This window comes from Paralichthys olivaceus, chromosome 16 (genome assembly GCF_024713975.1).
Source record: "Paralichthys olivaceus isolate ysfri-2021 chromosome 16, ASM2471397v2, whole genome shotgun sequence".
Taxonomy (NCBI): Eukaryota; Metazoa; Chordata; class Actinopteri; order Pleuronectiformes; family Paralichthyidae; genus Paralichthys; species Paralichthys olivaceus.
The window spans coordinates 6,412,157-6,439,611 of record NC_091108.1 but is presented as its reverse complement, the minus strand read 5'-3'; the positions used below and the strand labels follow the sequence as shown (position 1 = coordinate 6,439,611).

The 27,455-nt window shown below is 41.7% G+C and overlaps 2 protein-coding genes across 5 annotated transcripts in view; both read left to right on the top strand.

Moving 5' to 3' along the window:
• Nucleotides 1-614: 614 nt before the first annotated feature.
• On the top strand, nucleotides 615-6,061 carry tmem236 (transmembrane protein 236). The gene is made up of 4 exons (XM_020107268.2): nucleotides 615-1,009; nucleotides 1,662-1,734; nucleotides 2,508-2,631; nucleotides 3,564-6,061. The coding sequence occupies exons 1-4, from the start codon at nucleotides 756-758 to the stop codon at nucleotides 4,202-4,204; spliced, it is 1,092 nt and encodes a 363-aa protein (XP_019962827.2). The 5' UTR covers nucleotides 615-755; the 3' UTR covers nucleotides 4,205-6,061.
• A 1,615-nt stretch (nucleotides 6,062-7,676) lies between these two features.
• cacnb2b (calcium channel, voltage-dependent, beta 2b) overlaps nucleotides 7,677-27,455 on the top strand; it is a 27,974-nt gene continuing 8,195 nt past the window's right edge. The window contains exons 1-7 of one of the 4 annotated variants that reach the window (XM_069510868.1): nucleotides 7,677-8,616; nucleotides 24,528-24,593; nucleotides 25,842-25,964; nucleotides 26,053-26,192; nucleotides 26,686-26,747; nucleotides 26,836-26,861; nucleotides 27,258-27,338. In XM_069510868.1, coding sequence (XP_069366969.1) covers nucleotides 8,569-8,616; nucleotides 24,528-24,593; nucleotides 25,842-25,964; nucleotides 26,053-26,192; nucleotides 26,686-26,747; nucleotides 26,836-26,861; nucleotides 27,258-27,338 — 546 coding nt within the window. In that variant the 5' untranslated portion in view covers nucleotides 7,677-8,568. Of the gene's footprint in view, nucleotides 8,617-11,921; nucleotides 12,577-15,527; nucleotides 16,156-24,527; nucleotides 24,594-25,841; nucleotides 25,965-26,052; nucleotides 26,193-26,685; nucleotides 26,748-26,835; nucleotides 26,862-27,257; nucleotides 27,339-27,455 lie in introns of those variants that run through there. The other 3 variants (XM_069510865.1, XM_069510866.1, XM_069510867.1) reach the window with 3 other exon arrangements.

The window sequence follows — 27,455 nt, the reverse complement described above, 5'->3', positions numbered from 1 at the left end:
TTAATCACACTTCTTGTTATATAGTTTACTTTTTTAGCACATGACGTACAACCTAAGGCATAATTTATGATGGTGTAATGATCAGAACTGTCCTGTGCAGCCTATCTAATAACCATCAAATATCACACTGTCACACTGGATGAACCCTGATGTTAAACCCTTGTTTAGAACCAGTTCATATTATGGACTGAGACACAGTGTTGGATTTTAAACCAAATGTTCAGGAGGTTTAGAATGTATTGTTTGCTTTGCCACTAGATGGAGATCAGTGTACATGAGAGTGAACAAGTCCTGATGGAAGATATTTTTAAAGACCAAAAGCCGTTTTGATTTGCAACTCCTGAATATTTCAAAATGAATAATTATGGTTTAATTTCATATTACGTTTTTTGATTTTGATGCAAACCTAACACCAGCTCGGGAAATTTAAAATTAACTATTTATCTTTTTATTTTATTACTATTTTTCTCTGTGAAAAAACACACTGTTAAAATGGCCCATGTGTCCAGACCAGCATCAGGACTCAATGTAATCTTCTCCCTCATTATTATGGGATGGGAGTGCTCCTCTTTGTGAGCCCATAAAAAGGTGAGCGTGACTTCCTCAGTACCTCAGCAATAAAAGAATACAGCCCCCGGTGCAGTGTAAGCAATGTCAGTGTGCAGAGTCCAACGGCTCCACTGGCTCGTTTTGTGGGAGATGATTGTCAAAGTCTTCGGCTCCAAGTCCAGACCAGCAGCTGGCGTTCAGGGACCATGACCTCGGGGAAGACGGTCAAGCTGGTCCTCTACGAGGTGCTGCAGTTTGCAGCTCTCACCGTACCCATCTTTGTAATAATGGAGAGGTTTGCCTGCCTCATACGTGACGTGAAAGGACGTGATCCGACGGCCTACTGGCTTGTGGTGGCGGCTTCTCTCGCATATGTGACCTCTGTGACCCTGCTGGTGTGGGCTCCTCTCAAATATGTGATTCTGAAGCAGCAGAATTGCATCACAGAGATCACACAGTGGTGAGTACATGAGATGTAGTTGTGTGTGATAAGGTATTTACATGTAGTTCAAATAATTGAGTTGAGACGACACAGACCAGTTAAGAGACTGAAAATGACGAGATCACAAACCGTTTCAGGGACATTTTGGATGTTAGATCTGTAGAAGTAACATTTACTTGACCAAAAAGAAACTGAAATTACAGTAGAAAGAATACGAAACAAAATATGTGCTCAAGTATAAGTACCACATGAACTGTTAGTCTTGAATGAAATAAGCAAGTACTTGCTTTTGAATATACTTACTATACATTAATCAATCTCTTGGTGACTCTTCTCTAACTTTGACACGGTTAAAGTTTGTGTTAGTAAATACAACAGTCCAGTAAGTGTGTGGATACACTGTTCACCCAGTAGAAGTTAAATGACTTGACTTAACTCCACAAAGTAAATTGTAACAACAGATGACAGATAGATGACATGAGTCAAAATGTAATAAGCATAAAATGTAAATACTCAGAACTGTCAAAATTATACTTTGGGCCACTCTGACTGTGATGTTCTGTATGTGCACCTTTAAAAAAATAAGTAAACGGAAAGAAAACAATTATTCATCATATTCAGATGATCGTCATTCACTCGTGGCCTAAAATGACCTATGTTATCTTTTCAGGAGACCGACGGCGCTGGCATATCTCATCCTGTGCACATTACCGTGCTTTGCTATTTTAATCGCCAGCTCCAAGGTAACGTCATCATGACTGATCTTCTTGTCACTGAGGAGCACCTGTTGGTGTTTTGTTCTGCCGTGCTCGGACGGGGTCCTTGAAGCGGCATATTTGTCGTAAACAGGCAATTTGTGGCACAACTTGTTTTTATGGGCCCCGCGTGTAAGGGAATGTGTTTAGAGCAGGAAAATGACTCAGTGAGTGATGGTAACTTGGCTCAGTGCGCCACGGAGGAAAAGAAAGGCATTGCCTGTCACCAGTTTTACTCCCTAGTCTCTTGGGATTTAGTTATTGGCTGAGCCTTTGCATGTACTGAGGAGGACTTTGGCATCATCATCATCATTAAAAGAAAAAGGCAATGGGAATTTGTGGCCTGTCACAAGACTCTACTCAGTCTGGGGTATTCAGTAACCTATAGTAAACATAACAGGTTTTCCATTAACTTAAATTCCACCCTCGATCTTAAAAAGACACGCATGTAATAATGTGTCCTTTTTATTCTCAGACAAGCAAAGACACAAATAAGAGCATTTGACCTCGAAGAACTTTACACATCAAATCTTTCTTCATCGTGTATCAGGGGCGTTCAGCAGCATCTTAATGTCTGTAGTTATGGGATAGTAAAATTGGACAGGTTCATAAAATCCTGAATGCAGGAGCTTGAGCCAAATGTAATGAAGATTTTCCATTTGGTTTCTTCCTGCTTCATCCCTCATAATTTCTAAGTGGTAGGTCAGTTCTTTCGACTATTGAATTCATATTTGTTTTTCCCTGTTATCATCACACTGTAGGTGCAGGTGGACAGTGGACACAGGCTCGACCATTTTTCAGAGTTGCCTGTTTCCTTGGTGCTTTTCTCCCTCATCTGTGTGGATATAACAGAGAGGCTTCGCCCCTGCAAGCTCATTGGACAATGTAAGACTTGAGGTTGTTGGCATTATTAAGAATTCTGAAAAGCTTCATTTTGCACGTTTTGTGCAACAATTTGGCGAAGAGAGGCTTTTTTCACAGAAGGATTTTTGGCACACCTCCTAATGTGCAACTGTAATGATTATCAATCTGCTATAGATGATACCATGTTGATTATTTAACTCAAACCATTTTCAACCTCGAGCTAATGTTGGTAGCTTTGCCAAGGACTTTATGATTCACCCCTGTCCATTTTTGGTTTTGTTGGTTTCTCTGTTATTTAGCAGGAATACACAAAAACTACTGAACGGATTCCCACAAAACTTGGTAGAAGGATGTGATATGCATCAGGGAGGAAAACATTAAATCAGGTGTTAGAACGTAAAATTTTATTTCCACTTTCTTTCACTTCAAATCCCCAATACATTCACTGGATTCAGATTTCTATTTCGATCCATACCAATTTGCAAACACTCTCCTAAATGGGCCTGATTTTGTTTCATCAAGCTCCATGAATTATTCCCTGGGAAATAACGGAAGATCCGTGCCCACATTTTTTGAGTTTTTTTCTTTGCTCATCTTTTCACCAAGTTTTGTCGAAATCCATTTAGAAGTAGTTTTTTCCTGTAATCCTGCTGACCAACTACAAACAAACAAACCAACCAACAAATGGACAAGGGTGAAAACATATCCTCCTTTGAGAGTTTTATAAATTTATAAAAATGAAAAACAGTGACAAAGAAATCCGGATCATTCACATTATGATTTAATCAGGTCGGCGTCAGATTGATGAATTCACAGAAAGATTTTAATTAAAATCATTGTCAACAGATGAATACAACCAACGATCATGACATTGGCATTGGCTTTACCATAATCGTGTCACAGACAGTGTGTGGTATAAAAGCTGGAGTTGTGTTCCCTCTTGCCATTTGCAGCTGACAGCCTGGATCCTGACTTTGACATCCAAGGCCCCGTCCTCACCCACCTGGAGCAGGTGCCCACCATATCGAACCAGCTGCACCCTGATGAAGGCCAGAACGGTTTGACCCCAGGTTCTCCAGAGGCCAAAAACGTCAGCACATCAGGCAGATGGCAGCACTATGCCGGCTCAACCATCCACTCAACCGTCAGCTCACGAGTGCCCAGCACTGCCTACCTGTACTCCTCATCCTCACGCCACAGGTCCTACTCGGGTAACCTCGGCTTCCTCTGGAGGAGGGATGGGAGGTTGGAGGTGTTTGTGGATAGTTTCCTGTTCTGGTTGGACACTGTGGAGATGATGAGAGTAGCAGGAGAGCCCTCAATCTTCTACTCAGCCTGGGTCTTCCCTGTCTATATTCTCAGCTTCCTGTCCACTCTCCGCATGGTCATCACTCCTCACAACCCTTTAATGTCCTGTGCTGGAGTCGCTCTGCAGGACTTTCCTTTCTTTATCGTCCGGGTCGCTCTGATTGTTGTGTTTGGTTATGTGACGCCTGTGTTGTACCCGCTGAAGAATGTGCTGGTGAGCTTGATGTTTATCTACTTTACATTCTTAACCAGACTGAGGATTTTCAGGAGGCAGAGCATGTTTTGAGGAGATGACAGATTTTCTTCGATTGCGGATGCTTGAAAAGTTGGTATGCTTATGTGTTGGAAGCCGCACTGAGAAAACATGGTGGTGGATGATGTGGAGCAGCCTGTGTTGAATGGTTCTGTCTGTAAATGAACTGAAAGGCAACACATCCAAATCCCAATAGAAAGATGATTCTGTATTGTGTAGGTTGCAGTGTACCATTTGAATCCAAATGTATTTATTTAAACTTCATTTTATGTTTCCAGTTATGTTTTAATGGACTTTTTTGTATCACATTTGTTAACATACTACAAAGAGAGATGGGAAACAAATAATCATTGTAAACAAAACATTATTGAATAAAATTATTTTATTTTAATTATGTTTTTTTAATTCAATTGATTACAGCTCCACAAATCAATATTTTTACATTAACAACAGATCTAATGCAACTAATATTATAAACTCTTTCTCCAAGTCTCTGGGAATCAACTGGAATAAAGAAATATTTCTCTATTTAGTGATTTGACGTTAGGGTAGAACACCATGTTTCTCCTGAAGGTGTTTGATTATGTTTTAATACTTTCTTTCATTCAGTGATGAGCTGCGTCTTCTTATCCGGGCAGAAATATCCCTTCATAGGACAAATGTGATAACTTCTTATTGATTTGCTGTGACCTTTCCCTCTAAGAGGTCAAGTGGTCCCAAACCATGCCAGGAAAATGCCACCTGTACAGAAGCATGTGTTTCTCCACTTATTTGTGCTGGTTTTTCCATCACATTCATAAGCTCCAGCAGGAGAGAGGAGGGTTCACACCAGACCTCTGACGTTTTTATGGTGATGACGCCAACCTGATGAATCACACCGGCTCCTCTTCCCGTCTGCGTTTCAACAAAGTGTCTGTTTTTCTCTTGTGATTTCAGATACAGTTCCCCAGCGTGTGTTTTCCTTCCATCACAGATCCAGGAGATAAACAGATTCTCTCTGTCTTGCTGGTTTTACTTTCTGGACTCGTCCTTGGCAGTCGCAAATTAGCATCTCCGCCTCGTCTTCAGCCTGTGGCGCAGGCAACGTGTTGGTTATGTGCTTTTCGTGACCGCGCAACTCAATGGATTGTAACCTTGGCATATGTGTGTGTGAGTGTATCACTAGTGACACCACAGACAGATCCTGGTGTGTAGTGTAATTGGCAGACCTCCACCATGCAGGACAAGTCTGACAGAATTATGCCCTATGGAGCACTTGGTCTTTGTCTGTCTGATGGATGAGTCGGAGCTGCAGGACAAACTGTTTAAGGAAATTGCCAAACCGACGACTCCTGTATCTCCTAAAGAAAATGGCTGAATTAGAAAAATAGCAGCAAACGTCCTGCTGCATCTGCGGTGATGAATTCAGTGATTGTCAGACAGACATTTATATCCTTCTTAATGTGGTAATGCATTCAGGACGGTGAGAGGAAGATTTGTTAAAGACGTTATTAATGATAAACACGTCGAGTGACAGCAATCCAGACAATAGCTGTAATTCACATTGAAAAACCAGAGCGGTTTTCACGTACCAGTATATGTGAACCAAAATTAACTCTCCTTAATTTCCCCACAGCCATGATCAGTCTCCTCCTTAATGATTCATACTATAATCTGCATTAGTGCAGTTCGGGTTATTGTGGCTGTTTTACAGGACGTCATGTTCACTGCCTGGAGAGCACTTTTTTTTATTCTCGTGACACAGAGTGAACGATCTGAATGATCAAGTGAAGAAGCAACAGCCTCTATTCAATCCTCCTTATCTGACTCTGTAAGGTCCATGTTCAGCCATAAAAAGTGGCTCAGGCCTTTTTTTTTCTGCAGTCAAATAAACCTGTCACACTGAGAAAATCTCTGCATTAATTTATCCACTTTCATTCTCTTGTTCAGCTGGTACACTGCAAAAATATTCATGTCATCAAGTCATTTTGGCCAAAAATCCCTAAGGTCTAATAGAACAAGCGAAAACTCGTGAGCACATACCTCTGCCAAAGAGTCTCCTTATGAAACCACATTTAAATTCAGTAGATCCAGGTTTTTAATTGGATCTGCACCAAATTGCAAATGCTCATAAACTTCAGTCAACTAATCATGCAAGATTATTTTCAAGATTCATGAATTCTCTGAGAAATCAACAAAAATGTTGAAAAACCAAAATTCTTCCCTGAACCCATATCTTTCTGTGGAGGTTCTGTGGTAACTTCTAACTAACAGACAACGATATAAACTAATGTGGATAAAAACATTGGCGGAGCTGAAAATCAGGTTCCCCACCACAGCACTGTCAACTCTGTAATTTGTCTTCAACACGAAAATCTATATTGTTAATCATTTCATCTGCATTTCTGCAGCTTTATTTCTCTTCATTGTCATGTTGTGCTCATTAGGATGTTTTAAAGTGTAGTTCGACTTTGCCTGTTCACCCAGTGTCTGTGTGGGTTTACTGTCCGGCTTCCTCCCACACTCCAAAGACTTGCAGACTGGAGTTATGTTAATTACACACTCAAATGATCCAAGTCAGTCCACCACTTTGGTTCAGACTCAAGCGTGACTGGTTGGATCGCAGCAGACTTTTGTGCTGTTTCTGTTATCTCGTGAAGTATGTCATAACATTTTTGTACAGACATTCATGGTCCTCAGAGAATGATCACCTGCATTTCTTTAAAGTTTTAAATGGAACTCACAATTCATTGTTCCCAGATGATGTAACCTCATGACCTTGGTGATCATATAACTTTTAGCAGCTGTAGTAACCCCAGGCGGTCAAAATGTTGAGGTTAATGACGTCCACTTGATGCTCAGCTGCACTTTGTGCTTCGTGCTTTTATCAAATGCGTACTAACATAAAAGACTCAAGCTTCATAGCATTGACCCTCATGTAGCTGCTATAGCATGACTGTACAATCTTAACCTTTGCCTAGAAACATGAAAATCGCTCATCTGTAGTAACTTTTACAAACTACTTGATAAATGTCGAGAACAGGTTGAAATACTTTCACTGCCCAGGCAGATTTTCTCAGACTTTGTCAAGTGTCTTTTAAAAGTGATTTTTTTTGTTGCAGTGTTTAAACAAAAGCAGACCGCCTCCTCAGCCCACTCTCAAGGTAACGTGAAAAATGAGGGAGAGCGCGACAGCCGAGAGGAGAAATTACACAAAAGGAAGCAACAGCGGAGCAGACACAGTGGAGAGAGAGGAGGAGAATGAGATAGAATGAGAGAAACAGAGGATACAGATAGAGAGATGACGGGGGGGGGGGGTGCTGGGGGGGGGAGTTGTTGCTGTTAAGGAGGGGTGGAGGCTTTGTAAATCTGAGAAGCTGGAGGCGCATTTGAATTCAGGCTGTGTGTCTCCTGCGCTATAGCCGAATGTTACCTGCTCTAGCATGGCAACAGAGAGAGAGAGAGGGAGAGCGGTGAGATTTAGCTGCAGCCTGCACACACACTTACACACACTCACACACACTCACACACACTCACACACACATGCACAGTCACAACAGGGGTGCAAAGAGTGACTCAGGTAAGCAGGAACGCCCCTGATGAGAGAGGACCCCTGAGAGAGGGGAGCAGCGTGGTGAAGTAAGAGGCAGAGATACTGGAGGAGGAGCCACAGAGCTGGGATTTTTGAGCAAAAGGAAAAGAGGAATCGCAGAGAACCCAAAAGAAATATCCAAATCTGGACTCCCAGGGTGGGCTTAAGAGGGAGGAGGAGACGGGGATACAGGCAAGACGGCCGTGGAGTGATGCAAGAGCTCTGATTGGATAAATCTGACAGACGACAGAGCACTGAGACACACGCAGGGTCGAAAATGACATTTAGTTTATGTTGCAAGACTATTCGTGGGGGCTTAAGCTGGGGAGGCTGAAGGGGAGGTTTTTCCAACAGGGTGAGCTGGGACAGAGAAGAGGGGGTGAGGTGCGGTAAATAAACACATGGTGGCCACCTGTCCTTCTGGGATGAGGTGAGCATACTTACAACTTCACACAAGACATACCTCACACTCCTCGCCACATCAGGTGGGACAGCCGCTGGAAGTCTGGACCTGGACTCCCCCACAGAGCACAGAGACTTTGAAGATGCTGTGAAGACGTTTGGACGTTCAGTGTCGCCTGGACTCAAGAACTTAGGGGAGCCATTCTTAACCCCCCCCCCCCGCTCCAGGTGATCCTGCCCTGCGACAACCTGTGGACGCAGCAGGAAATTTGATTCTTTGTCTTTAAACTCCCTGAAGAGCTGGAGATCAGGTGGATCACCTGTGCCATGAGGATCCTGTGTGTGAGCCTGCCCTGAAACGACCCCCCCATCCCCTGAGGCTCGACCGGCCTGTCCCCTCCTCACCCCCCAACTGGATGTCTTGATGTATTGCTGTGGGCTGGGACACTGGCGGAGAGTGCAGTCCACCTATGTAAGTGACCATTGCAGCATCACTTGCAGCATCCATCCCCATCTTTTTTTGATTGCATAGCAACAGTGGAGTTGTTGTGTTGCAGTGGGGGGGGGGGGTATAATATGTCTAAAATTAACTAGAAAATGCATGAGTCAGCACAGATTATTTTAACGTGCAGGCAATAACTCTGCATACTTCCACAAATACTGTTGATGATTCATTCAAATATATATATCCAGGCATCTGCAGTATGGAGGCATGCACAATAACACCAGCTGTGAGTGTGACTCCTACAACCTGTTTTTGCGGTGGAGGTGTTCACTCCTCAGTGATGGACTGTGTGAGTTTTCAGCCGTGTTGCAGTTTATCAGGACGGACAGTGGCGTTGTTAAACAGCTCTCTGTATTGATCCCAGTATACAGGACTTCATGAAAACATTACTTTTACAGATTATTGACTCTTTCCTCCCCGGTTTGTTTTTTACCCTCATGAGGCAACAGTTTGAACTATTTATGGATATTTTTATGATATGTTGCACCTCGAAGATAAAGTGAAAAATACATGACAGCTGCTTAGAGGAGCTGTTCTCCCTCCCATCATCTGTCTTGAGCTGAGCTGTCTGCCCTCCCTCGCTCCTCCACTCCTTCAGACAGGTGCATTTTTCACATTACAGGCCAGGTTTTACTGTCTTCTCAATGACAGAGAGGAGCAGGGAGCACTCTCTCACTCCTCTCCTACACCTGTTTCTCTTTGTTTTCTCCCCTCTAACTCTCTCCTCCTTTCTTCACTCCCTTCTCTGTCACTTTCTTCCACTTGTGTTTGCTGCTTCATCACTATGTCTCTTGCTCTTTTCTTTTCTGGTGCAGCCGATTCTTCACAGTCACAGGGCTGTGCATTGTGTGATGGCGCTGACTGCAGAGGACCCATATCGTATAACCACATTCCTACATGAAATAGGCTTAGTGTCAGCCCCCGACACTCACTAGGCTGTCAGCGCAGAGCCTCGCAGATTACCACGTACTGTACTTCTGCATGCGATGTGTGCCCACCTCAGCAACAAGCCAGGAAAAGAAGCTTACAGAATCAAAAAGCCACAGACGGCTAAAAGCTGGGAGACTTCAAGTGGGACCCACGTCCAGTGTACACTCATTGATTTTCTGTGCTTACACCAGTTTAAAAACCCCGAGCTGTGCAAATGCATTTAAATATTAGGAAGTAAAAAAATAGTGTGCTTACATTAACCTTAGGCTTGGAAAAGCTTAAAGGTTAACGCCTTCCTGTCGCATGTGATGCAAGTACATCAGTCATCGGTTATTTTAATTTGCTGAAATACTTGTGTTGTGTTGGTAACTGCACATTATCATCAATGAGAATAGAATGGATTAATCCATCACAGTAAGTCACCACTTGTTTTAGAACAGTGGCTGTGAGCCCCCAGTGAGAATAAATGTAAAGGTCACGAGGCGACTGGAAAACAGGAAAATAAACATTGTAATGGACAATTCATGTTTTCTTCTGGATTTTTCTATAATCTTTAATATGGAACACTGGGTAGTTTTCTCTAATCATGCTGCTAAAAACATCTCATATGAAACTGTGTGAGGAGGGAACATCACTCCTCTGTCGCAGAAAAACTTTAATGATCCCTGCAGGGAAATTATGCTTTGTTACTCTGGCTGTACAGGAAAAAGTGAAACTACAACAGTAATTCTAACAATAATAAATTCACAATAAAGGTAGAATCACAATCAAAGGTGTTACTATGACATAGAGCTCATACCTCCTGCCATTTATTATTCTTGTGCACAAAAGATAAAGAAATGTCACCATGTTGGACTGAAGGGGCTCAGTACAATACTCCAATGTTCTGAGCATGACATCAGGTTAATGTAATCAGACAAAGACGTTTACATGGCAGTGTCCTGTTTAGACTATTGACTTAATCGGGTGAATATCGATGAACATAGTTTTTATCAATAATGCCTGTCAGCGTTGCATGACAGCTACTGTTTGCTTCAGTGTGTCTGATTTAGTAAAGAGAAGTCAGTTGATAGATGATTTAACCAAAAGATGTTAACAACTTTTACACCACTTCTCCATTAATTTATCTAAAACACTCACAAGCTTTCGTTTTTTCAAAATTTTGTTGTTTCATTTATTTGTTTTGATTTATTTTGGTCAAATTTACGTTTATGTGCAGCATTAAACATGTTCTCTTGAATGTATTTATACAGCAGAGGTGGTCGTTATTCTTCTATTTCTGTAGCCTACTTCTGTGGCGCTCAATCCGTAAGGACCACAGATCAATACAGTGCAGAGGAGGACATTGATTATAGAGGTTGAATCAAAATCTTGTGGATTTGGTAAACACGCTGCTAACTGTGCTCGGTATTGACTTGTTTCCACACTCGCACTGCTATTTCCTACTTCACCCGAGGCGATGGATTGTACAACACATGCAGACATGAATCAACTCCGAAAGGCTGCGCAGCCTCAGCTACTCATTTATTTATTCATAAGTCCAGGTCAGAGGAGGAAAGTGGGGATACATAAATACACTAATTAATAAACTGGTTTGTAGATGGGTGTGCATGTGATCCTGGCATCTTGTAATTTCAAGGAATTCGGTTCAGTTTGATCCGAACAGAGACCACCTCTCAGTTGTGTCCACATTAGAGGAGCTGTGGGACTTATTTTTGAACTTTGGTCAGAGCCAGGCTTAATTATGCTGAGCCTGGTTTATTACCTGCTGGTTTCAGTTCTGTAGACATGAACATTTGATCAATATTCCAGTTTACTCTCTAAGATATTTCCTAAAAAACTGAACTATTCCTTTAAACCCTGAGTGACAACCTTGCTGACAGAGCTGTATATTTTTGTCGATGGGTCTCTAGAAGGGAGCGTGTTAAACCTGAGTTTATCTATAATACCATCAAGCTCTGATTCTATCAATCCTTCTCCTGCTCTCCCCCACCACTCGCTGAGCTCAGCGGCGTGATTACAAACAGACACATACATGCAAGGAACACAATCGCACAAAATGTTGCAAATCACAAATGTCAACGTCGCCTGACGCTGTCTTTCTTCTGTCTCTGTGGGGAATCAGTGAGCCAGAAATGGCAGCACTGATTTCCAAAACAACCAATTCAATGTAACATGTTTTTTGAATTGTCTTTAATCTCATGTTTGGGATCAGTAACCTCCCCTCCAATCCGCCGGGCCCTCAACTGACCAGCCCTCTCCAGTCGTCTGTCCTCCCTCCTCCACTCCATCACCTGCTGCTTCCTCACTCACACCACTCACTATCCCTCCCTCTCTATCTCGCTCTCTTTGCTTTTGCGTTCCCATCCCTCTCTCTTCTCAAATTCATCATTTTCGTCTCTCCCTCCATCCATGTCTTCTCGATCTCGCCTCTCCCAGATGTTAGGAGGGCAGGATTGGCCGTTTGCTGGCCCCAGCCTGCGGCACCGCGGAGGAGGAGCATCAGCCAGATGTCTGGTGGCATATTCATACAGGGTTTATGAATTTGAACAGAGCAGTCGGCCGCTGACAAGGAGGACGAAGAGGAGGATTCAGAGGGAATACTGAAGAAACTTTTCTGCACGTTCTATTTCTGCCTCTGACTGACACTTTGTGGAGTTATCTTGTCTTTGTTCCTGTCTTGCTCCCACTCCTCCTCCTCCTTCTGGAGTCAGTTTTGGATCATGTTTATCCGTGGTGTGATTGGAGGGCGATGGTCCAGGCAGATGTAAATCTGGTGAGGTTTGTTGGCACGGGGGAAACGGTGGAGGACGTCAAATGAAAAGTGCGTCTTCATCTCTGAGCAGGCTGCTGCCTCGGCTGCTGAAGGTGGACTGACGTCTGTGTGTGTGTGCATGTGTGTGTGAGGACGCTGAGTGCATCGGGAGGAGTTGGGCCCTCGGCCTCCTCCGACTGCAAGCCATGTCAAAAGTGCCCAAGAACAAAAATGTCTCCTGGGTGAGTACTTTGCCTCTGTGCCTGGTCGGTTGGGGGAGGAGTGGAGGGGGTGTGGAGGGGGAGGGCTGCTGGTGGATTATAATAGTTCAGTTTGAGAGCTTTTTCATCTCTCTCAGCTTTATCTGCTTTGGAATTTGATATATTTGGCTCTATTTCACTTTCATGATTGCTATAAACATGTGCAGGAATTTCTACATAGAGCAGTTTGGATTTTACCAAGGTAAAGATCTGTTTTGGACCAAAGACGAAACATATTTTATCAGAGTAATTCAGGATCCAGAAAAATGAATAACATTGTTTTTCATGACGTTTTTCTGCCTCGATGTGTCCAACAGCTGTGCAGTCGAAATCTCCTCTCCTAGCTCCGAAATGAAAGAGATTCACACTTAGTAAAGATCTTAATCCTCTAATCAATACATATGAGCTACGATGCTATGATTGCGATTGAATAAATATTAATACAAATTTCAGTTCTTTCCATTTGCTACCAATAGTAATAGTTTGTCTTTTATCAGATGTTTCTAGTTTCTGTTGTGGGAGTCTGAGGTCTGAAGCTTTGCCTGAAATTGTGTGCAACATCCATCTCTGCCCTGCACCACTGGCCCCACTTTGACACATAAATACATATCTACATATCTATATATAAACACACATAAGCTTATGGACAGATGTTTGTTTATCTACGTGTTAGAACACATGTGCACGTGAACACATGTGATGTGCACAAGGGGGCGGGGGCTGAGATCAGAGGCTTGAGCTTTATGAGATTATGTGTCAGTGGCTCTGAGGACGATGAAGCAACAGAAACTGAATTTGATGAAACAATCTCAACTCAAGGTTCACTTACTCGCCTGTTCTGGAGCTTTCAGCCTCATCACCACATGGAGTTTGCTCATTTGTGGGTCAAACATTTTTTTGATTCTGCTGAGAAACGTTTGACATCTACACTTGGATGACAACTGAGCAAACACATTCTGCTGATTAGGACTGTGTGATACTGTCAAAAGTTCCAGAACAAGTAAATAAACTGACTTTGAGTTAAATAGTTCTGTCAACAACCTTTTCTGTTGTGAAAAAAGTTCAACAAACTGAACTTGAACTCTGTATCAACAGTTAGATGATGCTTCGTGCCCTTTAGCAGTGATATAACTGTAACTGAAGCCTACTCAAGACGTTTTCTGTCATAAATTTTTCTTCAGAGAAAACATTTACACAATTTTCTTCATGCTTTATTAATTTGATTAAATGATCAAATGTTGAGTTTTTAGTCATATCACACAATTTTTATCATTCAACTGAGCTGCCGTGCATGTTTTTTTTTCTATCTTTATTCAAGAGCGTTATCTATACTTTGAGAGCAGCGTTTATTCATTTCACTTTCAGATTTTTTAACGCTTTCACTCAAATCCCTGAGTTCACTCTCAAATGGCTCCTGCTTGGATTTGCTCTGCTTGTGCTCAAACCCTGCGCTCCCCTGCGCTCCCCTGCGCTCCAGGTTCAGCTCTTGTGAAACGTCTGCATAAAACATATGCTCTCGGATTTCTCCTCTGCGCAGTCTGACAATATGACCCAATCAACAGAATGTCAGGTGTAACCTCCGCATCATGGAATTTCTACTTCTAAAGTATTCCTTTCCACTTTCTTTTTCCTTAAAGTGCAGTAAAATGAAAATGTAAACATCTAGAAGTTCTGTTCAGGCACATCTGTTGATGAAGATCATGCCATATGATCAACAGCTTCCAAAAACCTTCTAAATGATCCTTGAGGTAAATTTGTTTTCTCAAGAGTTGATGTCGGCAGTCATTCAAAACTCACAGAGACTGAAGATGCATCATTTAACATCTGTTGGGTTAAGAGCCTCACGCTCACATACTTTGCGCGGGGCGTCATGGTGCTTGAACGGAAACAGGCCATAGAAATGGTTCAGTGGGTTTGGATTACTGAGAATATTTCAGCTTCTTAATGTATTTCATGTGTAGCTCCTTCAGCAGCACAGGAGTAATCAGACGGTCTTATGTAACATCTCCACAGTTGTGCTCTGGACTCTGCTGGAGTGTTTATTTGGCACATGAGGAGAGCTGGCTCCTGCTGGAGGAGATTTGAGGTGTCAGGGAGTCCGTGTCTGGTTCAGTCCCAGGTCACGGGCTAAATGTTGGGACATGGCAAGAAGAATGTATGATTTTCTTCGTGAAGCAGCACAGATATTGAAAAGGACAGTGATGTGTGTGTGATGTGTATCATTTGCCTGTGTGTGTAGTGGTCCAGATGTGTGTCTCACCAAAAGGTCAGTGTCACAGCTCCTTGCTCCACTCTGTCACAGCCTGGACCAGCTGATTACAGCCCTGCATTTCTTTTTCATTCCCGCTTATGTAACACTGATCTTTGGCCCTCGGCTCCCAAAGCTCTCCCTGGTGACTCTGGTACTTCACCGTCTGCTGACGTCCTCTGCCTGGCTGTCCGGGTGGCCGTGGTGATTAATGGACATGCAGTGATGCTTAACTTTAAACAGTGATGGAGGAAGTATAATCAGGGATGCATTAAGGCAACATTCATACGGGCAAAACTTCTTTCTTACTTCCTTAATTTGTAGGATACTATAGCCACACGTTTCTTCTCTCTGCATGGGTATTGAGATATCAGTCTGCTGATCTTGTCATTTCCACTTTTCACAAGGAATCTTTTCTCCTTATTTTTTGAAAATATAAAAACAACTAAAGTATTTTATCCAAATAAAAGTCTCAATCTCAACTGAAACACAGTATTTGAGTAAATAATTTTACTCTTATTTTGGGGGATTTTATAGAAAAGAGAAAATGACATAACAGTCAGGAACATGTTCAGATTAATCTAGGGACCCTTGTGGGGACCTGCTCACTCTAAGAAGTGACGTGATGAGCGGAGCAGCTTCTGTGTGAGTGGGATCATGCTTCGTCAGTGGATGATGAAGATTGTGTTTGTCTATTGTGGTTTACGATGTAAATCTGGCAACCAGAGGAATAATGCACTGCTTAAAACTTTGTGTGTACACACACGCAGGCACGCACACGCTCACACGTGCACGCACTAATCACTATCACGCGCAGAGGAGGGAGCCAACCAACTGTGGTCATCAACACTAATGAGACATCCCTCACTTTGCAGTGTTTAACAGTCCCGGGCAGCGCGTAGCGGTCGGACACCTTCCTCGGTGCTTGAGGTCAGAGTGAGCGGTGTGTGGCGCAACAGATGCCGCGCCGAGAAATAAGCCTTTAATACCCCAGGACTCGGGAGAGGGTAACATCACTCAACACACAATACGGACTTAAAGTGAAACCCCTCACGCAACTCGTCCGTGTCTGCGGCGGTGTCCTGTGCGTCGCGGCTGCTTGGGACGTCTCTCACCTTTACGCACGAGACGGCGCGTAAAGAACGGCGCGTTTGGTGACATTTTATCCTCGACCACATACACCTGTTCCAGAGGTAGATCCAGGCTCATGGCACACTTGTCCATGTCCCACTTCATGGAGCCAGGTGAACGGTAATTTGTTGTTGGAATAACACGCGTGGACTGCTTTACTCATCATGCCACCCAAGAAAAAGGTAAAATATACGAGGTCTTTTGTTTATTTCCATGTGTGCATGTCCTTGCGTGCGTGTTTGTGCGTGTGTGCGAACAGGAAGGATAGGAGAACGCACCATCTGTTGCACAGGGCGTTAATCCTAGTGTGAGGCCTTTCCACATCATCGCACTCACAATGCGCAGGGGCAGATAGAGATGCATATCCACATGCATGTATTATACAATGTGTCCAAGTGAATAGCTCCAGGCTTCAGAGGGAAAGTTGCATAACCGGTGGCTTGTAAAGATGAGATGGATTCAATCTCTTTTCTTGTCAGTTTCTTTAACTTTAAGTGATGTTGTGTTCAAGGTATAGGAAATGAAACTTGGCACATTCGGATTTATTTTCCCTTTATGTTTGATGAAGGTTTTACATTGTTGCATAGTTTTACTTCCGTATGATCACCTAAAATTTTACGAGTCAAGTATAAGTATTTTACTTATATTTGAAAAATAGTGATGCCACATGCAGGGAGAGAGAGTCAGAGCTTTATGCTTCTCATGTATTACCATTAACATTCAAGTCACAGAGCTAAATATCCACCTGTCAGTCTCTGAAAAAGCTGCTGGGTTGTTGAACAGCATTTACTGCTGCAGGGGGGGGGGTATTTACAGAATCCTCAAAGACTGTTTTAACCATCTGGATGAAAACATATTCTGACCAGTGCACAGTTTTAGATTTCCTGAGCTGCAATTCTTATTTATAATCCAAACAACATAATGAGCACAGTGGAGCCTGATATTTCCTTCAGGATGTGGTGGAGACCAAATCACTGCTTTGAATCTGCAGGATGGGGAAAAAACATTAGCCATTAGCGCATTAGCCATCACACTTAAGAGGAAGAGCAGTCACAGAGTGGGGCTTGAGGAAACCTGTGGATGGCCTACTGTCTTGGATTTCAGTGGGGTGGTTAGTGCCGGCCCACTACTTGTTACCCAGAATAGGAAAAGCCTCTTAGTAGCTGTTAGTGGGGCATTACATCCACATACATGCTCCTCTTCCAGGCAGAAAGTGGAGCAATGAGGCACTGGATCTGTGTGGAAAGTTCTAGAGGAATACTTACATAAAGATATTTTCTTTGTGATTGTATACTATATGTATTGTTCTTATTTTCCAACCCACTCTAAATCTAACTTTTTGCATTCAACCTGACATAAAATGTAACACATAAATCTTTGTATATTGCAGAAGAGAGACAGAGGTACAGTAGCAGTGGTAGTGGTGGTTTAAATAGGAGCCTCGCTGCAAAATCATAACAGGAACGGTTGGCAAAATGTTTTTTATAATCCTCATAGACACACACGTCCTCAACCAACCCTTATCATGTTGCATCACAATGCTGCGCAGTGCAGAGGAGCAGGGAGACTTGCCGTCTCTGAAACGTGGATGAAACATATCTTTTACAGGAGACGAGCAAGTCAGGAATTAAGTCGTATCGATAATATTAATGCAGCTATTGTGTCTCTATCTGATGAGCGTCAGGGTGGCTGAGCACACGCAGACCAAGCAGCAGTGTTGGCCGTCTGTGAGGAGTTTGCGTTTGTCTCTCTCTCTCTAAATCCTAGATTGACGCATGCTATCTTAATCTCCTTACTCAGAGAATATCATGACCCAGAGAGAGAGAGAGAGAGAAAGAGAAAGAAACGGAGAGAGAAAGCAGAGATACACGTTTCCTTTTCCCCTGTAATCCTCCTGATTTTTCTAATTTTGTCTCAGCTGCTTCTTTTCTTTGAGACATTCTTTTTTTTTCTTTTTCTTTTTATGTTATTTTAATGTAACAGATTTTCTGCAGGGGTGAGAAGTTAATGCACATTGATGTAGAAATTGTATATGATGCTATGTTACTCTCTTATTGTTTTTTGGGTTCATGGTAAAAGGCCATAAAGATGATCTTCCTCCCAATATCCAGAAATTAAGCTAAAATATCCTGGATATGACCGCTAATCATCAACTTTTTGGTCCATGCCCCATCCAGTAACATGGATGAGGCAGGATTTAGCCAGCCATCAACTGTCCATCCAGACTAATTTACAAACCTGTTTCTGGAATATTGTGGCTTAATTTTTGTATAGTTTGAGGAAATAGAGACACATCATCCATTTCTATACAAACTATGGGCTAACTAGTTTGCTATCTACAGTTGCAATCTTGCGATCTCTAAATGTGCCGCAGGGTATATTTGAAAAGCTTTGTTAACAACCAGCACATCAAAAGTGTGCTTTGTACTCTAACCCATCCTAGAAAAAGAAAAAAACTGAGGAAAAAAGAAATTATGGTTAAAAAATCAGGGTCTGTGGATTTTTGAGAATCATTTAAACTCAAATAATTGGACATATTAAGTGTCCAGTAGCAGCCTTTAGTGCCAAAGACAGAGGCTCATGCCAAAGTAAAGGTGGCAGTGCCAGACTAGACATATCTGCTCTTTGGTAGCATCAGGCCGAGGGCACAGGGCCAGTCTCCCTTTGACAGATGATGCTGAGCAGCTGATCAGGAAGAAGACGGGTTGGAGCGCAGTGCATGCAAATCAACGGACTGGTAATTATTAAGAGACAGAGTCATGAACAGAATAACATAACAGAAATAAACTAGCAGCAAGAGGATCAGAGTTATCAGAAACAATTTCACTGATCTTCGTCTACAGACGGATGCAACTGGAGAAATTATTCATTGGGGAAAATGAGGAGTTTTCAAACAACTGGGCTCAGTGCCAGCAGCTCATTGGAGGGCCGACAGGAAATTAGTCACAATTAGATCAGTGGCCTGCTCTACAGACAACAAACTGTAGTAAAGGGTGTTTGGTAAGCAGACAGTGTTTTTGTCCTTTCTGATGCAGGGATTTATCCACTTAGGCTCAGCAGCAAGGTTTTAATGAAGGTCATTAGTCTTCTGTCCAGGAATGTTTCCACACATCAACCAGAATATCCCGACTATGTGTTACAGATCTTCTCTCATGAACAAAACATGACAAAAAGTCACCAACAGGGCCGACTATAATACTACCAAACACTTACTAATACTAAAACCACCAGATCTACTTAGTTTGAACTGCTGCTGCAGAAAGATATTTTGCTAATGTTGACATCTGTTCGTCAGACAGTGTGATGAACCCTGCTCTCAGTCGGTTCACATGGTTCACTGCTGCGTCCATGTGGACTCTGATGTGAAGCTGGATCAGTCTGAGCTGTGTGAGAAAGATGCACATACTATGCAGGGTCATAAAAAATATGATGCCGCTGATTACATCATTAGACTGTCTTCCTCTACCAAAGGTTAAAATGCTTATTAATGACTTTTACTGTGTGTATCAGTGTATTTGTTAATGAGAAAGCACTTTGTTTCGCTTGTGTTTATTCATTAGCGTGTTGCCGTTCTGAACGAGAACGATGTTGTTTGACATTCAGATGTGAGAAGTACACCAGCAGCACAGTTGAACGCTGCCGAGCTGACCCAATTATACAGACGTTCTCTGTGGAGATCCGTCAATTCAACAGCCCGTCGATGGCTCTCCCACAGATTTACATGTACTGCTCGATTAAAAGTCTTTAATCAGTCTATGAGGACGTTGAGTTGGAGTTTAAGAGAGGAGGATAATTTTTCTTCTTCTTTTGTGTATTTCTCCGAGGATCACTGCATAGAAATTAAAGTATTTTCATCAGTGGGTGTCATTTATGCTGGGGTTGCATATTCCTCTCAATGGTTGCCATGGAAACGCCTCCCCATTTGTTAAGGGATTGTGCATCATGAAGGGTGATAAAAGTGTTTTCCATAGTATCTGCTGCCAAACCTGGAGGTGATGGATGGATGGATGGATGGATGGACGGATGGATGGACGGATGGATGGATGGATGGATTTCCACTCAGTGAGACCATTTCTACCCTGATGCAGAGACATTTGATTCATCACTGTCACAGCTTTCCCCTTTGCATTAAAACCCTTCAAAGCTCCAGATAATGTCATATAAGTTGTTTAAAGCATAAATTTGTCTTTGTCTTATCTTTTATAGTTTTGCACCTCCATTGCCTTTCATTACTGATGACATTACCAACGACTGTGACACGCTGAGACATACAGTAGACCAACAGTTGAGATCAGTGGGGCATGTCATGTCACGTCGTCCATCTTTATATACAGTCCATGGTCCGTTCAGGTTGTGTGGTACATTTTAAGTTTGGATAAAATGGCTAAAATCTGACTTTGTTTGCTTTCTATGTAATTGTGTTAAAACTTGTGTTGCTAATACACCGTCTTGTTTGGGACTCTCTCAAACACTATGAGACAACCTCAGATTGTCTCTTAGGGAAATAGTTTTCCAGGCGTGCATTTATAAAACCAACCAGTTTGTTCAGTAGCTTTATTTAAAAATAAAAACTGTAGACACAAATATAAATCTGTTCTTTGTTGTCCCAGCTGGTAAGTGACAGTAGGTTTTTCTAACATCAATTGTCCATTCCTCACTTGACAAAAAACCTTGGTCGAGCCAATTGAGTGAGATTTATGCTGCATTGTAAATATTATTTTGAACATTATGTTTGGTTTTTACGAGAGAAAAAGACATAAAGGCTGAGGACTAACTGCTGCATCTGACTATTGTACGTCAGATTATCTAACGGCTCAAATAAAGCACAGCAGCAGTGGATACTGTGTCTAACTGAGCCTGAGCGGTGGGAGTGTTCTTAAGTGTTTTACAAAAAGGGGACTGAAAGTATCTGGGCCTCTGCTACAGGTTGTTTACTATACGATTCATTTTCTTTGGTATATATGAGAAAGTATTTTCTTTTTTCTTTCAATGACCTACATAAATAAAATCAACAATAAAAAGGCTAATATGAATATTACGGATAAACTGCTTTAAATTAGTTCTCAGCCTTTCCTTGAGTCCTCGTGCAGAGAACAGTTTGTTCTCTGGGGGAATCGCAGTAGTCGCAGTAGTCCAGGGACGCCAGCTGGCTCCTGGCGACTCGATGGCTCTGATTATTTTACTTTAGGGACGGAGTCAATCTCCCCAATCAGACGCTGCTTTCCTAATGTACTCCTCTGGCATGTGCTGAAAGAGCTGTGTAGACGCTTTTTGTGAGGGAGAGGAGTCACCTTCAGGTAGCACAGAAGAGAGCGTGGCTTCACTCTTTCACATCATCCTTGTCCTTCACCTTCCTTCACCCCCCCCCTCGAAGCTACGTAATCACACTAATGGGCTGGGATGGCTCTCCAACAGGAAGGGACGGGGCACGGTGACGGGGCGGAGGGTGAAGATGTGGAGATGGGATGAGGGAGAGTTTGAAAAAAAAGATTGAAACAAAAAAGTCAACCGAAGATAGTGAATGTGAAGGATGAAGCATGTTGTCATTTTCATGTTATCTAAAGCATGACTTTTTATTTTGGGTAAAAAATTCATATCAATAATTCATGTAACTCTCTAAGTTTTGCTTCCTTCCTCTCAAACAGTAGACATCTCTAAGTCACCTGCAGTACTGAGCTCATTACGGTTTAATAATTCAGCGAGGGCGTTTTGTACTGTTGGCCCGGTGACTTTGGCCTGCAGGAGAGGTGGTTGCTGTGCGAACAGATGTCTACACCATTCATGGGTAAACAAAAAAAACATGCCTGGGCATAATTCTGCCCCAGGGAGATTTATTCCTCCTCCTCCTCTTTTTCCGTTGCCGTCATGTTGAATTCTCTGTCGTCACATTGTCTCCACTGCATCCTCCTGCTTCTCTGCTTTAGTCACCAACACTGGCCCAACTTGTTAATACATCATGTCCCCATCCTCCTTGAGAATTTATTGCATTCAGTATTATTATAGTTAGTTGGTAAATTAATTTTCTCCCTCCTATATTGCGGACATTTTCAATTTATTTCAATAATTTACTGTTTCTATTTTTTTCCCCCACAAATGATTTATTATTTGAAAGCTTTATTTTTTTCTTCTGATGCTGTGCAAAGCATTAAGACCCATTTCAATAACTGGAACAGTTGTTGACATAAAATTCCTTCAGACCACAGGCTGTATTTAAACATGGATGGCATCACTGCTCCCCACAAGTGAAGCCAGAGTGTCTCGATCGCCCCCTGCTGCCTAGCTGCAGTATAAGTCATAAACCCCACCTCCTCCATGTTAGTTGATGGAACATGAGTCAAACTAAAAAGTCAAAGTACATATCAAATAAATAGTGTCTGTCATTTAAGCTATTTATCACACTCAAGTGTTTATTTAGTTAAGTTTAGTTTCTCTGGCTTCAAATGCACAAGATGGCCCCGTTTGTATCCTGGATATTTTGGCTCCATTTCTAAATGTAATGAATATCTTTATATACAGTCTATGGTTCAGCCCTGTGGGTATAACTTCAAATAAAAGTACTACTACCTCCTCTCTTACAGCGAAAAAGAACTGCAAGGCACTTATACTCTGACTTTTTAACTTTAAAATGTATTATCGAGCCTAAGAACCCCCAAAGTGAAACTTTCTAAACTCACACAAACATGTCTTTGACATCAGTTCACATCACAGTGAACAAAATGAATTTTAAAAATGTTTTTCCATTGAATTTGTCATATAGCCTCCAAAATGTGCTTCAGGGTCAATCTTCTTTCTTCCTTTATTCAACACGTATCCTCACCTCACTTGTCTACTCTACCACCTCCTCCACACCCACTCTCAACCTCCCTTCCTACACCTCTCCCTCAGTTTTCTCACTTTATTCCATCATGCAAGTGATTAAAAGCCGAGTCTTCATGGAGTTGAAGATAGTTCCATCATAGCTATTGGCCTATGATAGTCACAAACTGTTCAGCCTGATGAACATCTTTAATGAACATAGAAGAGGCTCCTATACACAGTTCTTCTTCAACTGTCTAGATGACATCTCTGACAATGATCATTGCATCTAATCCAAGAAAAGTGACATAGGCTGTATAGAACTTTTGGGAAGAAGGTCATGATGGTTGGACGCCATGTTCTGATTCAACCTATGTTTGGTACTGAAAGACTTGGTTAGAGTGAAAATCTCAGTGAAAGCAGTTAATCACAGACTCAGGCTGTTTCCTGTTTGTGCTCAGGCTGTTTCTTGCTTTAAATATATCAAATGTCTCCCTTCTTTCATTTTCCTGAGACATACATTGATGGAGGTTAACATGTGCACATTACATCAATTTCAAAGTCACTGGCGACCCGTCATAATTGGTTTGTAAAGCTCTTAATGGTCTTGGTCTCACCTGTTTATCAGATTTACCTTTAACCTACGAACCTCTAGAACCCTCAGGTGTTTCAATTTTAAGTCAACATCAGAACAAAAAACCCACTCTGACTTTTTGTGTTTCAATAGTGTTAGAATAAACCAAAATTAGTTAAATAAGAAATGGACTATCAGTCAGTGTGACTCTGGTCTGGACTCACAATGATACAGAAATAAAGGAATCGTTTCCTGTCCTCCAGTGTTTTATCACAAATTTCACAAGTTGTTGAAACCCCTGCCACGGACAAAACGATGCTTTGGATACAGGTGTCTGGCAAAGGGAGTGTAAAGTAAGAAATGTGTGAATAGGTCGAACAGAAACATTGAAATATAAGAAATATTGAAGCTTATAAGTTCTATGTCATTAATATACACATAATATAAATATTACCACAAGAATATCGAAAGATGCAGGATGCCTGTGTTGTTAATATGCATCAGACTGAGCAGACTGTCTACAGCAGAGAGGGCTGATTTGTGACTTTGGGATGCAAGTGTGTATCAGGAGTTCCAGATTGACGCATGGGGCTGTGCCACCTCCTGGCTACGACACAGAGGGCATTAATTACCATGTCTTTGAGGGGACAATCTAATCTCTGGGACACATGGCACATAAACCTCAGCATCCCTGGAGGGATCTGCTGCAACATGTCTTGACAGTTAATGGCAGGAGGGCTCTGAGAAAAGAAACAGACAACGAGTGTTCAGTCAGTTTGAATCAGGGCTGCGACTGAAAGACGTTTTGGAGAATTGATGAGACAAACTAATTGTAATAAGAGTTGTTGACGTCCTGTAGGTAAAACACTGATACAGTCTTATTTATCAAGCCAGTCTCTAAGAAGAAAGAAAAGTGGAACACAACATTCCTGTCTTCTCAAAGCTTTCCTGGTGCTGCAACTACTGATTATTAACATTATATATATTATTATGATTATGATAGTATGATGATGATTATTATCATATGACAAAGAAAAGCCGCAAATTCCAGCTTGAATTTTGAATTTAATTATTGATTTAACAATGAATTGATTATCAGAGTAGTACACAGACTACGTTGCTGAATCAGTCTGTAACAAACTGTAATGAAGTGATTTAACTGTCATCACTGTGTCTCTTCTGCAGGGAGAGCGTCACGATTCGGATTTCGTTGAGGAAAGAAATGCCCAGGTGCAGCTGGAGAAGGCCAAGGTACCTTTTCACTGTTGCATCATGGTCTCAGTCGACCGGACCCGACCCGCTGCTGCTCTCGCAGACTCATTTTTCAGAGAGGCTGCTCTCAAGGACGTGATTACATCACAGACAGCAAACACAGACATCAGGACATTGGATTAGCAGAGCAGTATTCAGCCGTTAAAATGAGTCATTGTGGTCTTCATCCTTGTCATCTCTTTATGTGCTCAACAACTGGAGAAGGATAATGATAGTTGCACTGATGTGTTAAATACTTAACTCGATTTCTTTTTATTTAGTTTGTATTGCTTTTAGTAGAAAATATAGAGATTTCAAAACATAAAAATTAAGGGTTAGGGTTTTCTCTGATTTCTTGATTTATCACAATGTATCAGGGGCCAGAATACAATTAAATAGAGAAAATGAAATAAAAAAGTAAAATACACATTATAACAATGCTATGTATAATAATAATGCGGGAGTGATGCTGGAGGGTTAATTTTGAGGCCAATTCAAGTTGACTGCAGGTTATCATAGGGTAAATGTATTAATCAGTTTTTATAGATATAATGACCACAAAGATTTTACACATAAACATCCAAACATCACAGCTCATATCAAACTCTGCTGATACATGTCCCATTGAATATTAAATTAAATCCTCCCCCACGGATTTAATGTGCTCCCACTGGTGCTTCGTAATAAGGCGGCAAACACCCTCTGCCCGTCCCCCCTCCCCCCTCGACCCTGCAGCCTCCTCCGCAGCCTCATCTTTTCAAAGTGGAGTAATTAGCAGCCTCATCCACGCGCCGCTGACATTTGACTGTGATAGGATTACAGCACCAACAGGCGTTCAGTCGGTAGGAAGCCTGCAATCGCTGCTGAGCGACAAAGAGGACGATGCAGTTTGCTATTTTCACTGCAGACATTTTGAGGACACCTCAAAAAGCACAGGGGTGAGAGATAACTTTAACGGTGTCTCTGTTAGATTCAAGAGTAAGACATGACAGTGTGACACGTGTCAGCTAAGTGTAATATCAGCATCCTGTAACTGAAACTGCTCAACAACAATTTAAGTATTAGTCAGCTGATTTATATCAGCCTATGGATAAATCAGTTGGACTCTAACATACTGTGCACAAGTTATTATTGAGAAAAACAAATGATTATATTGTCTGAGCATGTGTGTGTTGGTGAAGTTTATGGATTAAGATGACATTCATGAGTATTAACATTTTGTTCTGAACTCCTGTCTCATGTATCCAGTACAAGCCTGTTGCGTTCGCCGTTCGTTGCAACTTTTCTTACACTCCAGCAGACGACGACAACGTCCCCGTACCGGGTCAGGCCGTCACCTTCGAGGCCAGAGACTTCCTGCATGTCAAAGAGGTTTGAAACAAACGCACACAAACACAAATAACATAAAAGTGACAAGAGAAGACGTAATTTACATTTACTTTTTGTTTTTAACTTCCAGAAGTTTAACAATGAATGGTGGATCGGACGGCCTGTGAAGGAAGATGGTGTGGTGGGCTTCATCCCCAGTCCAGTCAATCTGGAAACCATCCTCATCAGAAGAGAAGTGCAGGCGAGGAAGGCTGCCAAGGCCTTAGCCAAGTATGTAGCTTTGTGTGTAGGATTATATGTTATTTATTTATTTAAGCTGAAAATGTTCGTAGAATATTCAAACTAGTCACAGAAATAGTCATATCCATACAGCCTGTGATAACCTATTCATGTCAGTGTTGCATATTCTCAATCAAATTTACCCCAATTCTACTGACAAGGAGAGAAACATCAGTTTTAATTAAAGATATAAAAGATGATGGGACCACACCAGTGATTTTTCATGTCCCGGTGTTTTTAATACATTTCCCTTTGGTTTCTATTAATTTCAGCATTAAGTAAAAGGGCCTCACTTCAAGAGATTTGCTGTGGAATCTTTATAAAGCTGTGTCTCATGAGTTGATATATGGTATCTTCTATTGCATGGTTAGAAAGTGATCTATGTTCATCACGGCTGAAGTGTTGGAATTATAAAGGAAGTGCAGTTTGTGAGTGGGAACGATTAAATGTGAGCTAATTCTGGACTTTTCTCTCTAAATATCAGTAAAGCAGCAACTCAACCCGCTCAAGATATGAACTCAAAGAAATACACTCCTCCCTCACAAGGTCAGTGTGAGCTTCACTGTTTAATGAGACAGTTTTAATGACTGGTGAGTTAACATGAGGCTCCTCTGTTACCTTTCTCTATGCACAGCCAATCAGCAAGTGAAAAAGAAACCGGTAAGTGACATTTATTGTGTGTAGATATTCTCTTTCATGTGATAATGACATATGACACAAATGTGTAAAGAACAGTTTAGTATGAGACAGTTAATCATTAACCCAATCATGGCTGCAGTGGATCTTTACGTGTCATGTTTTAGAGATAAATCTCATTCAGTAAAGAGAGTTAGAAATATGAGGATGCTTAAATTGATTTCTCTGTTATTTTCAAATTAATAGAAATAACTTAAAAATCATTTAACAGAATAAAATGGTCTGAAACACCAAGTGTGGAAAGATGATTGAGAACTTTTAGTGATGTGTTGCTTGCAGTATATATACATATATATACATATATATATATATGTACTGCATCTAGTATACTGAATGAATCCTGTGTTCCTGTGGCTGTAGGGGGAGCAGGTGGCTATGTATGATGTAGTGCCTACAATGCGTCCTGTGGTTCTAATGGGACCATCACTGAAGGGCTTAGAGGTGAGTCTCCCTCACACTCTATCATTGTTCCTAATCCTCTTTGATTTATGAAGATGCTGTAAATCTGAGGGACCTGATTCCTTTTCAAATAAATATTGGAATTTTTCTTTACATTTA

What these genes read in the sequence shown, in the direction of transcription:
- tmem236 (XM_020107268.2), top strand. Translation starts at nt 756, where the DNA reads ATGACCTCGGGGAAGACGGTCAAGCTGGTCCTCTACGAGGTGCTGCAG. An exon ending in TTTTAATCGCCAGCTCCAAG is followed by an intron (nt 1,735 to 2,507) that starts GTAACGTCATCA and finishes ATCACACTGTAG; the next exon opens with GTGCAGGTGGACAGTGGACA. An exon ending in CTGCAAGCTCATTGGACAAT is followed by an intron (nt 2,632 to 3,563) that starts GTAAGACTTGAG and finishes TGCCATTTGCAG; the next exon opens with CTGACAGCCTGGATCCTGAC.